This window comes from Nelusetta ayraudi, unplaced genomic scaffold, assembly GCF_046127955.1.
Source record: "Nelusetta ayraudi isolate G7.1 ecotype Tasmania unplaced genomic scaffold, CSIRO-AGI_Nayr_v1 ptg000168l, whole genome shotgun sequence".
Lineage (NCBI taxonomy): Eukaryota > Metazoa > Chordata > Actinopteri > Tetraodontiformes > Monacanthidae > Nelusetta > Nelusetta ayraudi.
Genome location: NW_027466218.1, coordinates 2,961,380 through 2,979,728, shown reverse-complemented (window position 1 = coordinate 2,979,728; position 18,349 = coordinate 2,961,380). Strand labels below are relative to the sequence as shown.

General features: G+C 45.6%; 1 protein-coding gene across 1 annotated transcript in view; it reads right to left on the bottom strand.

Moving 5' to 3' along the window:
- suclg2 (succinate-CoA ligase GDP-forming subunit beta) overlaps positions 1 to 18,349 on the bottom strand; it is a 74,057-nt gene that overhangs the window by 29,998 nt on the left and 25,710 nt on the right. Inside the window, exons 3-9 of the mRNA XM_076014229.1 lie at positions 12,265 to 12,364; positions 11,121 to 11,211; positions 9,453 to 9,605; positions 7,380 to 7,469; positions 6,740 to 6,836; positions 3,720 to 3,881; positions 1,732 to 1,874 (exon numbers count right to left, since the gene is read on the bottom strand). Coding sequence (XP_075870344.1) covers positions 1,732 to 1,874; positions 3,720 to 3,881; positions 6,740 to 6,836; positions 7,380 to 7,469; positions 9,453 to 9,605; positions 11,121 to 11,211; positions 12,265 to 12,364 — 836 coding nt within the window. The remainder of the gene's footprint in view (positions 1 to 1,731; positions 1,875 to 3,719; positions 3,882 to 6,739; positions 6,837 to 7,379; positions 7,470 to 9,452; positions 9,606 to 11,120; positions 11,212 to 12,264; positions 12,365 to 18,349) is intronic.

Sequence of the window (18,349 nt, the reverse complement as noted above, 5' to 3'; positions counted from 1 at the left end):
ATTATGAAGCAGTGCTCGTTCAGAACGGCTCCCGATGCTTCCAGAAACATTTTTTAAAAAATCATGTTGCGCTGCAAAGAGGCAACGTTGTCATTCACCGCTGTAGAGTGTCTGCTAGTAAATTCAGCACCCTGGACAGCTCCCGACATCACTGTGACTGCTTTAGACTTCAGTCCACAGGGTTTCCAGACCTGATGTCTTGGGAATATGTATGTCAATTTGTTAAACATAAATAATTGCTGCAACATATGAAGATGCCTCATATTAATGGGCAAGGCCCTCTACTGGTGTATGTGGGTATTGCTTTGAACCATGAGCCCAGTGCATTAAAATGCTCATAAAATCAAGCCTAAGAAACACTACGAATTAAAATTGCTTCATGTTTTACTGTCAATAGCTGCGTTTCCATGGCCCCCAAGAATTGCGCAGAACCTAAATATCGCAATAGAAAACTGGTCATGGAAAAACCTAAACTTGGAAAATCTCTCGTCCCGCGTGATTTTACGAGAATTACGGCTTATCGCAATCTTAATTGTACTTTGTCAAAATTTTAGAAATATTTTTATTTTGCGAACAACTGTCATGGAAACGCAGCTATTGACACTCCCTGTGGTGCAGCCACTGTGCTTGCTGAAGAATCGACCCAGTCGAAAAAAAACGCAAACAAAGGCAAAAAAGAAAAATCTGATTCAGACTCAACATTAGAGAGAAGACCTGTGATGCCGCAGCCGAACATGAACGTGGAAGAAGGAAAAGCTACTGTTCTACTGCACCCACAACACTGTGGGATGCCTTCCTGTCCAATCAAAATGCTTGGGCTTAACCAACTGATGTATAAGACCTTCCACAATAACAGTCCTGCTCAACTCATTTCTTCTTTTATCTTTGGACTTGCGCGGGCGGCCCTGTTGTCTCTTGCTGTCTCCCTCTGTTTGACTTGATCTCCCGAGGTATAAGCAACCTCTACATAAATTACAGATTACTAATGTGAACTGGAGAGCAAGAGCAGAAGTTGTCAACAGTGAAAAATAGAGACATTTCTTCTTTAAAAAGAAAGATATATAAGAAGAAGCTTTTTTTTTTTTGAAAGTGCCTGCCGTCAAGATGAAAACAGTATGTGCAATTAAGACAAGGGAGGGGGGCTTTTTCGCTGCAGCGCATGTAACCCTCGCCGGCAATGCAAACACGGCGGCGAACCGGAGCTCAGAGAGAAAAGATGTGGGAGCGCCGGCGGCGGGGGAATTAGCAGCGTGATGAGTGTCAACACACATTCGGCGGCGCCACATCGATACAAGGCTCACGATGTTTGCTTTGGAGTTATTAGCTTTCCGAACATGGAGCGAGATCGCAACCCGAGCTGCCACTCATCCCGAGCTGCAAGACTTCCTTCTGCAAGTCGTTTGTTTTAAGATGGAAATTTGTGACCAAATGTGCGCGCGCGCACTTGTGATTTAAGTCTCAAAGTGCAGAAGTTTGCTGTGTGTGTGAAAAGAAAAAGAAAAGACGACTGCGGTGCCATGTTGTTGCCTCCCGTTTTCTCCGAGTTGAATGCGGTCACATTAGGTAAAAGGTCTGTATTCTAACGAACCTCGTTGCCATGGTGACAAAGCGTGCACGAGGTGGATGGGTTGCACTGGATGTCCCGCCCGCCGCTGCCAGACAGACACGCATGTCTGTCGCGTCGGTAGAGACTCAAATTGCTTGGCTCAAGGATTCGGTTGCTGCACTTACTTTGGGGTCAGCGGTGAGCAGCTTGAAGGCCTCGTACACCTGCCGCTCTTTGACGCCTCCGCCGAGGTCCAGGAAGTTGGCCGGCTTCCCTCCGTGCAGGTCGATGATGTCGCACGTGGCCATGGCCAAACCGGCTCCGTTCACTGGGAGGAGAGGACATTAACATGATGACGGCGCCAAAACAGGAAGAGATCCACCTCTGAGCTGATTAATCGGAAGAACAAACAGACAACAAGGAACATCTGTGGTCCATTAGACTGAATTATAAGATATTAGAGACCATCAGGTCTTTGTCTTCAGAGGAGCATGTCTTCATGTCTCCAGGATTCCTTTCACTAGGACGCGATGATGAGTTTCTTTCATCAGAGTTCGTTCGGAGTTCGGGCAACGCTGGAGTTCATGGCTGGCATCAGCACTTGAACACTGAAGATGTTTGGGAACAACATTTCAGACAGCGGAATTGATCCTACACATTCGGTTTGAGAGAACGGATCAAAATGGGACAGGCGTGAGGTTACGGTGACTTTATCGACCTAGTCGGGGGAAAAAAATTCCTCTGATCAAAGCGTGGCAACCTCATCATTTTTTGTTGTTGTTGTGAAATAAAGCTAAAAAAAAAAAAAAAATAACACTGCAGCCACTAAAGGAGAGTGGAGATGGAATGAAAGGAACTCCCACAAAGGAATTCAAGCGGTGCATTATCAGCCAAAGAGGAGCAACTGCCTAAAAAGAATGTCGGGCTCAAAGAGCCTGGCTGGAAATCCTCTAATCAGAGACGTTCGATGCTTTAAGTGGCATAAAACAGAACATACACACACAAAAAAATGACCTAACTGAAACATTCTCTTTGATTAAATGGGTGGTGGAGCAGTTTCTCTCCCCACTCCTTTGCCAGCCTGTGTCACTGTTTAGTTAACTTTGAGGTTTCGTGGGAACCCTGCTGAACCGAGAACACAAAAATGTCTCGCCCCATTTGGTTTGGCCAAACTGTGCACGAGCTCTGGCAAGCTCCCCTGCTCAGAACTTAATAAAAAAAAAAGGGAAAGTCTTTCTTTCTTTTTTTCTTAACAGCTGCCTCTCACAGGAAGCAGCAGGGCATTTAAGGGCCGCTGCTACTTTAAGAGAGAGGCTGGCGGGTCGAGGACGCTCCATAGGGTCGTGTTTTTGTTGTCTGCGTCTTATCAGCAAGGGGGGGAGGGGAGGAGTGGAGGGTCCGCCGGCGACAGACATCTAATGTATTTTACGAGGCTACTGGGTAAGATGTGCGAGCACCTGTTAGGGCCGCTTGCACACTGTAAAAGCTTTGATTTACGACAAGAGATGGGGGCCCTTTAATGAGAGCGCTAACAATCTGGCTCACTGGAGAGTTTCTATGCGGATTATGGCTAATTAGAACACATTGGTTACGGCGGCACTCCTCCCGGAGTCCTCAGCAAGCTGCATGTAATGTGGAGTGCATGGAGAAAAAGTCCGGGCCGTCTTCCCTTTTCGTCAAGCGTGGTTTCGTATGCAGCGAAGATGTGTACATGTTGATGGAATCTCCGTTGACTTGATTGCAAAGGAATACATTTAAAGCAAAGGAAATGTGTGGAGTCTGTAAGGCACCGGGGCCACCTGAGTGAGCTCTCAAAGCCAACATGAGCATCTCCAAAGTCGCAGCTCCAGCCTCTTCACACATATAAAATCTGTAGGGTAGCCCTCTCATACACAAACAATGCTTCGTCTTTACAAACCAATCAGTCTCAAGTAATAAAACCAATCTGATAACAGATCAAAGCATGACTTGATCCTTGGGCTAAGCACCTCTCAGTTGGGGTCAACGATGTTTCCCACTTGATGTGTAACTAAAGGCAGGAGGTCATGACATGCGTGACTTCCGAGGTTATGCTCTCTTAACACCGGGATCCATAAATACTTGTCTTTAAGTATGTGAGGTAAACAAAGAAACAAAAACAACACAAAAAATCTCTTTGAATTTGTCTTTGTACCAAAGCAGGCGATGTTTCCGTCGAGGCCGATGTACTTCAGGTCCCACTTAGCCGCCTCGGTCTCCAGGGGGTCGCTCTCGCTCATGTCGTCCATGGCGAACACTGTTTTCTGACGGAACTCGGCGTTGTCGTCGAAATTGATTTTGGCGTCAAAGCAAACCACTGTTGGGAGCGGAGTGGGGAAGAGCACAGGCGTCAGGCAGACAAGCACGGCGAACTGCGATAAAGAGGTGCGACGGAGGAGTTTGCACATTAAAAGAGAACTTAGCGTCGTTTCTAAAAGCGGGGAGTTAATGAAGCGAGCGGCGTGTCCCACAGGCACACTAGTCTTAATTATTTCAGCGGCCGGCTCCATGAAGGCGATGGGATTGGAGACGCTGCCTCGGAGGGATAAAGCGTTTTAGTGAGTGGACATTTCGTTGCGACACTTCAAAGGCGACGCGTTTCAAAGTAAAGCTACCTGGAGAAAAACAGCATGGGAGCAACGCGACACTTCCCGAGTGGCTCCGCTTTAAAGGAGCTGTTCAACATTCTTTTCCCAGATATTGGTTCTGTTACGTGTGTGTGTGTAATCATTACTTGATTGAGGATGAGGTAAAAAGAAACAGAATTGGTATCCGTCCCTCTCTCCATCTCATCGGACAGCAATAATGAAGATGACCTCTGTTGCTTTTGATACATTTAGAAAAAAGAGGACAAGCGTCAGCTGTGACTTCTCATTGGTTTTCAGAGAAACCAGCATATGGAGGTTTTCTGAACTAAAATGTGAATTAATGGACGTGCAGTAAATCACGCACATTTGGCACCGTTGGTTTGTTAGCTCGTCTTAGCATTTAGACTGAAAGCAACGAAACAAAGAGTCAAGTTAAAACGTCCAAACGTAATGAAGTCGACCTCATTAGTTTCACTTGACTCAAAACACTGTCAGGCTGCCGGTGCTGCGACTGCCGCAACATAATAATGTGTCAGTCTTATGAATATTCCCGCTCATTCATTTATTTGTGGCAGCCTGACACAAATAAATCATCACCTGCAACGCGCTCGCTTTTCTAATTCTGCTGCTGCCCGGAATCTGCACTTCCTGTGTTAGTTTATGACTTTTTTGTTACATTTTGTTCTGATATGTGAAACTTCTACCTGCTGCATGTTTGCTTAAAAAGCACCTGCTTAGATGTACACACACGCTTCTCAGCTTTGATAAGACATACAGTTGGATCTCTGGTATTTCTGGGAACCGGCACGACAATTTTTCGGTCACATTCATCAGTCCATCTCTGCTCGTCCTCAGACCTTCGCCAGGGAGCTGAATTGCCAGGAGTCCCGAGGCCAAATGGGATTCGTTTTAGTTCCAGAAACCAACATCATTATCTGCTCTCTGAATCATACCGACAAAGCGTGAGCTGAATCTCAGTCTTTCAACTATCACAGACCTCTTTAATTTCGGTGTTAACCTCTTTCCTCCTACTGGTGGGAGAGGGAAGCTTGTACCGCCTCCTAAAAAAAATCTACTGCCAGGAAAGCATGATTATATTAATATTCATAAAACATCATAGAACAACACGGGTCTCTTGTCAATCTTTGATAAAGCATACTTGGAACAAGAGTCTCGTTTTTTTTTTTTTGTTCAGACAAAATAACATCAAAGCCACAGAGCATTAGCAGAGACCTGTAATATGTCTCGACAGAACGACTCACAGCTGTTTTGGTGACAACAGAAGGGTGCTTGAATAAAATTTAAAGATTTAAAAGGCCAACAAGAATAAATCTCTGCAAATTTAAGGTTTTCCATTTATGGTAAAAACGGAATATATCTGTATAAACTGTACTAAGATGAGCTTTAATGTCCCTTGTTTTGCAAACAGCCCTTTGTGAAGTCACAAAAGGCACTTGCCCCTCTTAAAAAGTTAGTGAGCAAAACACCAGCAGGGTTTTGGCTCCGCAGTCTGAGACCACTTTGTTTAGGTTTTTCTTGTCTCCTTACAAACATGTTAAAGGTTCAATTGAGCATCAGTTCAAGCACCAGGACAAACAGAAGGTGCAATTATTTGTGCAGATTGCGCCAGATGAAAAGTAACAAGTTGATATAATATGAGTTCTTTAAAGTTGAACAGGAAACAAGGGCGCAGCGGTAACCTTATGGAGTGACACTGCATCAAGCAGAAGTCCCAACGCTGATGTGAGTGTTATTTAACTGCACTGGGTACAAGTAACTGTCCCAGAGGCAGAAAGACCCATTTACAGGTCGACAGGATTTGACTCCGCACATCTTGTCGTTGAACAGGAAGTCCCTCCACAGTTGCTAAACACCGTCCAACTCTGCTGCAGCCAAACAAATTTAAGTGGTGCAGTCAGGGGGAAAAAAAAAATATATATATATATATAAAAAAGAGTTGATAAAGCATTCTGTTTCATGATTTATCCATTACTGCATCTGTCTTTGTGATTTTGACTACAAAGAATGTTCCAAGGGTGCGAAAACAAGAACATTATAAGGAAATACAAAGGTGTACACAAGGAAGAACAGGCGACAAAAGAGCGGATGGAGTTTGAGATAAGAGAGTTTCCCTGCTGCTCTTGAGTACAGCAGAAAAAAGCTCAGCTTTAGTGACGAGATGAAACACTAACGCAACTTTAAATAAAAGGGAAATTATTTTTGACACAATGAACAGGGCAATTTTGGCTTTGTTTTAATGTCACACAACATAAATGGTTTTAGTTTTTCAGAAAGACAAGGTGACGATGCCTTCCAGTACTGAACTGAAACAGGTGGTGCCATGACTCCCAGTTTTTTTTTTTTATACCAATCATGACAAGTCCTGATTCAACTTCAGTCTAATGGTGGCAATTTCTATTTTCTATTTCAAGCCTATTATAAAAGCTGAAATCTGACTATGAGGCTGCCTTGCAAGGTAATTTAATCCAGATGCATGTGATCAAACGGGCAAAGCTTCATCAAAGTTATTATCAAGTGAATTCAACACACATACACACACACACACACACAAAAACACACAAAGTACCTTGTCCTTCGGGAGTCTCTCCAAGCGGATTGACTTCGACTTGAGTGGCGTCGACTTTCAGGAACAGATCATAGAGCCTCTTAATCTGGTCTGCAGCCTGCAAGGCCCACAGAGGAACAGGAATCACCTGGTGGTTGAGCTCAGAGCAGCCGCAGCCATCAAACGCAGGTCGGCGTTTCACCATCTTAACAGTTGTTGAAGTTTCTTTTCACATAAGTGTGAGTCTCTCTGCGTTAAAACTGTGCATGTGTGCATTAGAAAACATCCTTGAACCCTTCTAGCAGTCGAAAACAAGGGCGGGCACCTCAGCACAGTCTAAACTAACATAAGTACAGAATTTGGACTTGTGTGAAATGATTGTGCATGCTTGGAGGAGACTTTTCCTCCCTTGAGATTTAAGATCCATCAAATGTTGTTACTATTAATAGCGACAGCTCTGACATGCTGGCACGTCCCATTGTGTGACAAAGAGAGAAAAAAACAAAAACCGACTCGGTGGTGCAGTCTCGAGCAATGACACTTCAAAAACCCGCCTCGGTGGAAACTCTGCGGCTGCGACAGTGAGTGTGTGTTTGTGGCCCCTCAGATCCCCGCTGCCTCTTCTCCGCATCCAGTTTGAAGCCCCAGGTGCATACATTACCTGTCTCTGCAGAGGCCCTTTGAAACCCAAATTAGCTGCCATGCGGAGCGCCTGGTCGTCGCGCATGCCTTCGAATATGTCGATTACTTCCTGCGAGATCCAGCGGCGGGGTGGAGACAAACAGAGGGAAGGAAAACGGAGTGAGTTGCAAGAAAAGGCCCAGGGAGCCCAAGAAGGACGGCAATTACGACGGCAATCACTGCAATCTGGCAAAAGCCATAATAAAGTTGTGGTGGGGGAGCACGCGGGGGGTGGTTGTGTCGCAGAAAGGGGAGACTTTCAAAATGTTAGACTTTCAAATACACTTATGAGTTTTCCATGCCACTTATAGTCTAACACAACTTTCCAGGGTCAACGGCAGCGTTGTTTAGGGTCCTTGTTTGGCGGGGATGGAACCCACAACCTCCCAGCCGATGACTTTACCCCTAAGTCATGGTACTCACTTTACTATGATTCTCTGAAACTATTTGTGGCAAAAGATGAACATGATTAAAACAACAAATGCACTGGAGTGAGAGGGAAAACAAGAGCAGAACTATCCCACCGTGCAGGCACAAGGATAAAACTCTGGAGTAACACTGTGGACACGGCAAGTGACGGCAAATTAAACTGACAATTGGAAGCGAGAGATGTACACGGCTTCGTTATTGCACGTGCCGAATGAATCCGAGTCTGCAGCTGTACTCAGCTTTCTCTGCAATGCCAAGACAGCAAATGTTACAACGACATTGTGTAAAATGTGACCAGAAGCAGGGCGGGGGGAAAAGAACCGCAGACGGCCGCCTGTTTGTTGCCCGATTGTTCACGTTCGCCGGCGCCGTGTCGCCGCATGCATTCAGCTGCCACAGCGCAATGAGTCGGCACAGGGACGATGAGTTTGATCGAGTTAGAGGAAAAACATGATCGCAGGGTTCCATCTGGAAGACCCGCTGGGTAATCCAGTCCTGGCCTCATTTACATGACACTTTCTGTCAATTACAGAGAAGAATCACAGAGCAAGGATGTGGGAGGGGAGAGGAGTCAGTCTCAAGTCGCGCAAAAGAAAACACACACCTCAGAGGACCAATCACCCACCCACCTAATCCAATCACTTTTCACATTATGGAATTTTTCATTTTGTTAAGTCGGGCGCTTCAGCAACACGATCCTCAAAGAGTCGAGATTCCTCAAAAATGTCTTAATATGGGTGTGGAAGTGTTTCCGCATCAATTAATCCGGTGATGAGCTGAGCTGCCTTAAGTGATTGAATCAATATCATCATGGCTCTGCAGCGAGGGAGGAAAGGGAGACTTCTGCAGCAAGACTAGAGGTTTGAAAACTCACAGCACACAAGAGCAACAGCAGCGATGTGGGATTTATATTGAATATGATCTGTAAGATTTATGGATTTATCAAAGCAAAATGTGAGGAGGACAACAAAAGACAGGAATGCATTTTAGCCCCTGTCAGCATCTCGTCTGCATCCGAATTTAGCTGGTTGTGTATTATCCTTACAGGTAGTGAACTCACATCACATACTGTTGATCTGCATAACTGTTTCTATTCAATACTTAAACGATGCGACTAACGTGGCATCACTAGCTTCTGATCACTTGCAAGTGGTACGTACTGCAACTCTTGCTGGCGCTGGAATGAAATGTGATCAGCTGTTCTGGCTTGTTTTTCTTAAATCATATTTTTAAAATAAATAGTTTCTGTGGTCACTTCCTGTCCCGTGCTGTACTGCTCCTCATGACACCAGACTGTGTAGACGCACTCGTTGACTGTCTTCTTAGGTTGTTTCTTTCTTCTTTTGTACCCGTATAGTTTAATGTGTCTGGTTTGATCTATATGTATAATCCTCGTGCACAATGCAAAGAATTTTCCCCATAGGGGAAAATAAAGTGTAGGAACTGAAACCTGTCAGGTCCTACACACAACGCAAACGCTTGGTGTAGACATTTGCGATTTATTGATTTCAAAGTGCTCAGTGGCCACGGAGGAACACATCATACCAGAATCAAACAAGTAAACGGCTGCTTCATGTCTGATTAGTGTCTTCAGCATGAGGCTCTGCCTACGGGTTCGACGTACCTTGAAGATGAGCTCGGGGTTGGTGGCAGCCACTTCCTCGATGTCCATCCCTCCCTGCGGGCTTCCAACCATGACGGGGCCGTTGCAGGAGCGATCCATCAGGATGGCGAAGTAGGTCTCCCGGCTGATGTCCAGGGCCTCGGCCACCATCACCTGGCCGCGGCACGGCGGAGGCAGAGAGAGAGAGGCGGGGCGGGCTTTGTAACTCACATAAAGTTGTCCCGACGGCAGCACGTAACGCAGACTGACATTTGATTTTCTAGACATTTTTCCCTTGCTTTTGGCAATCCTTATACGTTAGCCAATATTCCACGCTGCTGAACACAATTACACAGGCAAATAAGCAGGGTACATTGGGTGGCACACTGTGAAGCATGGCTCTAGGAGGAATTCCTACGCGCCGCATGCATACTGGAAAGGCTAGGCGTATAGATTGGACCGTGCTCTTCAGAGTTCAGATGGGGGGGTGCAAATAAAAGCAGGGTGCTCCACTGGCGAAGCAAAAAGGGGGAGAGGGAAAAAAAGAGGTCTGAAATAATTTAAACCCAGCAGTTCTGACGTGGTTAATGGGCTGCAGTGATTCTGAGTGAAGAGTCTGTTGGAAAACGGAGATATTAGGATCCGTTTTCAGCCCTTTGCCCGCCAAATGAAGACGGATAGCCTTCCCAACCCCGCCTATTAGCAGAGACGGCAGAAACCCCCCCTGTTCAAACGTCTCCATCTGAACGTACATACCGACCACTGTTTCAAAATCCAACATGTTCTTTCCCTGAGGTGTCAGTCTCGTTCCTTCTCTGCACGTCTTTAACGTACGCAGCCTTGATTATCTGTAATTATCTCTCCAGTAAGAACGTGACAGAAAGTCTATCAAAACACTAAGCTCCCTATTTTGCACTGACTTTCCTGATGCGTGATGAGGGTGAAGGCCTCATCGGCAAAATGGACAGCCAATGTCTGACTTACATTTCGGAGGAAGAACCAGGTTGTGGTTCAGTTGTGTTTATTTGTGACATAAAATTAGAAATGTCACCCATCAGGACCTGAGTGTCGCGTACAGTGACTCCAGGAGGGAACAGCGGGGACTGATAGATTGGGTAAAGCCGGCTATGCAAACACAGGCTACAGAGTAAGAAGGCGTCATCACCTGGAAAATGTCAGTTTTTACGCAGGGACCGCACGCTGCTCACCAGCAGGGGAAAAATATATTGCTCTGCGTTAGTGGCAAATGGTGAAATGGTAAAAGCAGTTCAGCGCAGAATTTAAAAGCAGACCCTAATTTAGCGGGTGAGCTTTAACACCGGCCGGCATAAACCCGCAGCAACATGAAAAGTTGCGTGAATCGATGCTGCAAATTTACAGATTTTATGTTCATGTATTGACTCTGCATGAAGATTAACACGACGAGCCGTGTGCAAAAAATTAAAACCAACCATTTTTCTACTACTCCCCTGTGGTGGCGGCAACAAACCACTTGGCTAAAATAAAATCATGTGGGTACAAAGGGCCCAAAAAGGAAGAGAAAAAAAATGAAAGCCATGTTTTATGAATCTTCTTCTCAGGGTGGTTTTGCCGTCAGATATTTCAAGATATTCTGGTTTACATTTGACCAAAAGGAAGAAAAATCCAGATGTAGATTTTTTTTTTTCTCAGCTTGGTTCAGTACCTTACCGTTTTTACTTTCACTCCTTCTTGGGGCGTCTGCTTGGTGGTCAGGCTGTACCCCAGCATCTTCTGGGCCAGTTCCCCAACCACTGCAGGACTTGGAGAGACAGTAGCACAGGTTAAACGTGAACAGCAACACTCTTCATTTAGGAAACGATCACCTTGTGAATTTAAACAAAAAAAAAAAAATGAAAAGGAGGTTAAGCGACTAATGAATATGTATTTCTTTATCTCTGCTTAGATGAAAGGGAAATTGCCTCAGCACTTTCTGGGAATTATTGTTCCCTATTCTGTCAGAGCAGCAGGGCTTTAGGAGACTCTCTGGTTTAACACGTCGCCGCGGATGAATCTCCTCTCAGCGTCTCTGTTTCGACGCTGGCCGTGTGCCAGGACTGCGTCTGCGATCGCGCTCCGTTTTTTGCTCTTTTTTTTTTTTTTGGTGTGTGAATAAAAAGGGAGCCGGTGGGGTTGCACTCATCCTGTGATAGATGAGAGGAAGGTGAACTGTGCACTCGTGTCGCAGTCTGGGGACAAAGATCTTCAGCATATCTCAGTTTGAAAAAGTTTCTGAAGCCTGAAGTAGGGTGGCGGTGATACATGTCTGGGACGCTTGTCATAAATCACTTTTTGCCTTTTAGGGCAGCAGCAAGTGGCAGGTACCTTCACTAAAAAGACAGCATGGAAACTGTGCTGCCTGGGCACATAATTCCTATTTCCTGCCTTTTTTGTTTAGCCTTCTGAAAAATGCATGAGATAAGTGCGTGATATTACGCCAGGGAAATACAACATCACACTTTGTAATCCTGCGGTACAACGAAATAAAACTCGGCAGCAGGACCAAATCCAATCATAGCGAAGGAGGAAAACTCACTATGGCGCATTAAGGCTTCTGTTGGTCCAAAAAAAAAAGAAAAAAGAAAATCACTTCTTCCACATTTAATTGAGCGTAGTTATTTGAGAACAAGACCCCGGAAGACCGAAAAACTGTTTATTTCCTGCACAAATCCCATAAACTGTGCGCCCTGGGAAAGACTTCCTTTTTTTTTCCCCAAGCCTCTGTACTTCAAAAAACCACTGTGGTCTGACAAATACTGTCTTTGTCCTTCAGTATTTCTCAGTGTGCTCTTAGTGCACGTCGGGGCATACTTACTCCTTAGTTAAGTGCACTCCACCTTTAAGGCCGCTGTCGAACACACCCTTGCCTCTGCCGCCGGCCAGAATCTGAGCTTTGAGCACAATTTCCCTGGCATCTGAAAGACAGCGAGAGAGAGAGAGAGAGAAAGAGATATATAGGTTCAGAGAGAGAAAGGTCCTCTTATCTGTCTGATTGGATTAATGGAGGGAGGAAAAAAAGGAGGAATGTGCGGAATACCTGGCGATAAATTAAGCCGACACACCAGAGGAGAGTGAGATTTGCACAGTGTGTGTGTGTGTGTGTGTGTGTATGTGTGTGCGTGTGTGTGTGTATGGCAGGAACGAATCCTATAGCAACTCATTTGTTTCCATAAAATGTTGGGTGAAGAAAAAAGGGACTATTGGCATACAGCGGATGTTTGTTCACAAATGAACAATTCATTCTCGGCGTTGATTTCTTTGCCTTTAGTTTCTAAACCAGTCTTGCTTCGACGGCGCTGCTGATGACGTTTTATCATAACAGTTGTTATCGATTGTCGATTTGAGCTGCCATTACTTTTGTATTATTATCAAATCGGACGTACAGCATAGTTTTCTGTACATTTATAAGACCAAAGACCAAAGTCCAAGTTTGTCAAGATTTAGTAAAGATGATCAGATGTTCAGATCAATAAACCTGCGGCAATCATTTTTTTACATTTAGGCTCAGGAAAATGCACTTCATCACAAATACCTCTATAAATTACAGCAAAAACTGTTGCTGTTATACAATACTTGCTAGTTCTACTTCCCTATTCAATCCTATTTCTACTTCTCCATTTCCATCCCCATCTCTTTTTTTTTCCTTTTTCTTTGATTCTGCAAAGCGCTGAGCATCCAATTTAGCGTTTTACAAAACAAAGTTGAGTGACTGCACTAAAACAGTGATGCATACCAGTTAAATATGCCTGGCCCCAATATATTTCAAACCAGGAAAAACCACTGCGACTGTCACGGTTCACTCAGCAGCATGAAGGGACTTCCCTAGTGTGTATCGCTGCTGGCAGCAAGTGCACAACTGGTGGGGAAAATGACCCCGCTCCAATTATACACGGTCCATCCTGCCTCCCCTTCGCTGTCACTGTCACCTTGCGGGAACTGGCACATCAGGAGGCCGCCGAGCTGTCTGCCCTGCAATCCCGCACACACAATCTCCCTATATTCAAATGGGGCGAGGACACTTAAAAGACGGTTGCAGGCTGGGTTATTATTATCTGAATGGAGGGAGTAAGGCGATTGACAGGTGGATGCCATCAGGGTGGAAAGAGGATGTTCCGAGAGCGGGAAAGATCCATCAGCACATTTTGACCTTGGCAACTCAGGAGCGAGTCCATTCCCGGCAAAAACTTTATCAGCGGCGTGATGAATGTGCAGAGAGGTGCCAGTCAGGTACCTGGCACAGCAGGCAGAGCTCTTCCTCTGGACCAATCCTGCGTGTTCATTTAGTAAAATTGACCGTGGAAAGCTTTTTTGGAAAAGAGCCGACACGGGCGAAACTCGAGTCTATCACGTTCGGGCGGGCCAATCAGATTTGTCACCTTAAGCAGGATGGAAGAGCAGGAGGCTCCCCGACGGTGTGAGCGACAACATTAGCAGCGCATCGTTGACTTAAGTAGTTGCTATTTGGTGTGTCGCTGAACTACTGCCAGAGCCAATCAGCACTGAAGTAGAAAGGTGTTAGGTCCTGTTTTTTCTTCCTCTGCTTCCTTTTAATGTGAAAATTCCATCCAGCTGTGGTAAACCTGCTGCTATAAAAGCATCCACGGTAATCTCTGCAGCAGCAGCCGCTGTTTACAACTCATAGTAGCTTCTTCCTACTTGCTACTTCTTCTTTTGTTGTTTTTCAAAGCGCAGTCACTTCCTGCTCTCATCTTTACCCATTAAAAGAAGTTGATTGGTTGCGGCATTTGTAAGAAATGAAGACCGGCTGGAAGCGCCTGCCCTGATAGAAGTTGGCAACGTGAATGAGCGAGATTTCAGGAGTCGAGCAATCCAGCCTCAGTGCCATGCACTTGCCAAACGTCTGGTGTGCTTCAAGTAAAAAAAAAAAAAAAAAAAAAAAAAAAAAAAAAAAGTGGCAAAACAAACGCCGCATTAGCGACACCGGCGCTGCAGAGAGTGACAGGGGCCGAGTAAGAGAGACTAAAGGCTGTGCTCATATGCAAAGGATTTTGAGAGGAGTCATAAATGAATAAATATGTTAATAAAAAACTGCTTCTGTGCCAAATTTAAAAGAGTTCAAAGCAAGATGAAATAGTGTGTCCTGCGGGCATGTGCAGCGGAGGGGGACGGCGCAGAGGAAATGACTTTCTTGCTTTAAAGGCAGAGGGAAAAAAAGGAACAAGCTGGAGAACAATAGAAGAAGTCTGATTCTTTCTTTTTTTTCCTAAGGGGAGGCTTGCATTGTTTGACGTGTTGAGAAGAGTATTGGCACATTAATAGGCGCCTCGGAAAAGAAAAAAATAGTCAAAGCAGACATATACTAAATATATTAAAAGGTTTGTAATGTTCCCAGCGAGGTAATGGGGTGAGAAGGAGACAGGTGTTCCTCCTTGGCTGTATTTTAGTAATTGATAGCAAAGCTGCTTGTTAGGAGGCAAACAAGACATTGCAGCAGCATCGGCCTATATAAACAGGAGTAGGGAAAGATTCGGGTTGGGAGAGAGAGGAGGGGACTACAAAGCAAACATGATTTAATGTGCGCTAACATCCTTCCCATTACATCCTAAGGACTGCGAGATCAAAAAAACATATATGCTATTCTCAGCTTTAGATGCAAGAAAAAGAATGAATCAGAAGGGGAAAATGAATAACATCCTTTTCTTTTCTTTTCTTTACTATTAGCACAGAAAGACTACTCTCTGCAGAAATACACGGCAAGGATAATGATGTCCTCAAAGATCAGAGCGAACACGCTGCATGGTAAAGAGCAGAGCTGCCATTAAGCTGGCCAGTGTGACAGACACGAGACGGCCACTGGCGGAATAAGGTTGGTCCCTAACGAGAGCAAAAGGGATAGCGGGGGGAGTGGATGGAAAAAGGAGAAGAAGGAGCAGAGGGAAAGAGAGAGAGAAAAAAATCAGTCGCAAGGCGCGTTTTATGTCGAACAGAGAATCTTGGGAGAGAACGGTGCATTAATGAACCTAATGAGTAAAAAGCGGCAGCGAGTGCGACCGAAGGCTGGACGTTCCTGCAGCGGACGAGTGAAATATTAAATTTACACGCCCAAAAGGTCACACTAATGCAGCGCTGCCCATACGGCACATCCAGTGTACACGTGTGCTTAAGAGTAACCAGAAAAGACCATAGAAAAAAAAAAAAGGTGTGGCGGGGGGGTTATTACTCGAACCAAAAAAAGGCTTTTTGTGGGGGAGGCACATTGCATAATCCCTTCTCTGCTTCCATTTGGATCATACGTGGCCCATTCAGAACAGGCAGAGAGAGAGAGAGAGATTTTCATCCCACTTTATTTTCTATATCTCGGGGACACGGGCGAAGAGAGATGAACATCGCACAACATCTCCTCCGCACACGCGCGCGCATGCATCGCATGCTATCACAGTAATGTGGTCATCATCCTGAGGCCTCACTCGTTTCCCAGTAATGAGTGCAAATCAACTCCCAGTCCGCTTGCCAGTGACGGCAGCTGGCAGGAGGACGTCGCCGCGCTCAACCTCGGGTGCACTTTTAAAACTGCACTTTCTTGATTCGCCCCCTCCCACCGCTGTGCCATACAGCCGCGCGGGCTGATATTTAATTGAGCCTCCGAGGCTGAGCCGCGAGGGGGGACGTTGGCTGGTGAGGGACAGATGCAGGCTGTTCCTCAGTCCAAAGAGAGAAGAGGCTCGGCTACCGTCTGCATCGAGGGAGGAGGTGGATCAAGCTGGATCTTGGCGCCGCCGCCGCCGCGACGCAAGTGCTGTGGAGGCTAAACGGAGGTGACTAATCAACCTCGGGGGAGGGAGGAGAAAACAGAGACACAAGACACGGGCAAGGGGCTACGATCAAACGCCGCTGAGAGCTCGAGCGTTCCTATGGATGGATGCCCACGGATGCGAAAAAGAGATGAGAGACTTCTGAACCTACAGCATCTGTGCCCAACGTGAAGCAACACCTCCTGGGTGTAGCGCACCTGAGGGTCGCCTGCAGCCCAATGGACGGATGTACCGTGTACAAGGAGCATGAAATGTTAAACAAAAGGATTTGTTTAAATGTGCTTCTAAAGTTGGTTGAAAGCACAAAAAAAAAATCTGAGCATCAACATTTGCATGCAACTGGCGTAAAAGGAAAAGGGAGCGCTGGTGGGTTTTTCCATTTCCAAACATTATGAATTGAAAACAGAGGAAACTTCAATGTGAGAGTGAAACACGTATCCGACACCCAAAAAAAAGAAAACAGCTGCCTGATCTGTGCAGGTCTGATCTGTCGCCCGCCTGCATGCACTGCCGAAAAGGTCAACGGAGGGCGCCCTTTAACGCAGCGTAATGTCTGCTGTGATAGCCTGTCTGACACATTATGTTTCAATTACACTTTGAAACGGCGGAAGCGGTCAGTGGAAGAGGTCGCGTGCGATGGCGTGCGATGCGGCGACTTCTTGCGTGTCGGAGCCGAGCCGAGCGCAGCGCCAACACTGCTATTATTCTTGGACAAGTTTCAGCTTTCCATAAACTTTCACCATCTCCGATTCTGTCAGGCGGAGGAAAAGGTCAGACGGAAAATTGTTCTATATTCATGCAGTAATGGCAGATGAACCGCAAAGGAGAGATATGAAAATATGAAAAAAAAATAAAATAAAAACGCAGCAACCTCAGTATGTGACGACCTTAGACATCTTAAAACCAAATACCTGCTTAGATAAGATCAACCCTCCCCCTGAAAAAAATTTAAATAAAACATTTTTTTTCCTCGCCACTGGCATAAATGTCAAACGAAATGTTAAAACTGGCGTAACGAGGGCCAAAAATTTGGAAGCTTCAAATCAAAGACAAGGAACATTTTGACCTCCGTGTACATAGCAACTACATATATCGTTACGATCCCACTGTCCTGTCTGCTTAAGCAGCGTCCGCGTGTCCGCCGCTGCCTCTAATGATGCCGTCTCGATGCCGCACAGTGGAGGAGAATGTCACTGTCCGGGGCTGACGGTGACACCTTTATGTGACACCTCCTCCAGTCACGGCTTGCATGACAGCCGAGTCCTCATTAGAGTCCAGGTCCACCTGGATTTCAGACAGACAGCACTCTTAATGACATCCTGAAATGGCCCCGGTCGCCTCTCAATGACGGAGAGGTCACCGCAAACCCCCGGCTCACTTTTTCATCGTGATACAGAGCGGCACAGTGCCGATGCCTGTGATGACGCAGTTTGGTTTCATGCATGGCAGAAAAAAAACAATGTAATTTCTTGGTAAAAACAAAAAACCTTTTTTTCCCCCCAGAAACGTTGTGACTCCGTTTACCGGGACCACAACTGAAAGGCAGTGTGTTCTCAGTGCTTTAAATTAGTGACAAGTGTGCAAAACAAAGGTGCTTCTATATCATTATTAAAAAGGTGTGTGTTTTTTTAAACTTTAATGACTAAAACTTCTCTAAAAGAAATGACCAACATCAGCTGGTTTAAACGCACCGGCCGGACAGCAAAGTGCTTGCGAGGCAATTTCCACTCCGTGATTAATGAAGCGCACCTAATGGCCAGAGATCCAAAAAAAAAACAACAGTGGAGCAGAGACGACGGCGGCGGCAACAACAAAAAAAAAAAAAACGCACAATCATGTTGTTGCATCGCACCACACCAACACGCCCGACGTGTTTACTTGCACCGGCACATTAGTTTGATCCTCATTGAGGAGAAGGATGGATGTGCAAGGAATAATTTCCACAACGCCAACAGGTTAGGGGTGCGTAATGAGGAGGTGGCGACGCTAAGCTGCTTACGGAAATCAGCTCTTTGAGGGACAGGATGCCTTTGCTCTGCAAAGCCTATTTACAGCTGTTAAGACAATTTGTGATGCATAGGTTTTTTTTTTTTTGGTTTTTTTTTGTCTGGCCAGGCATGAGTGAGA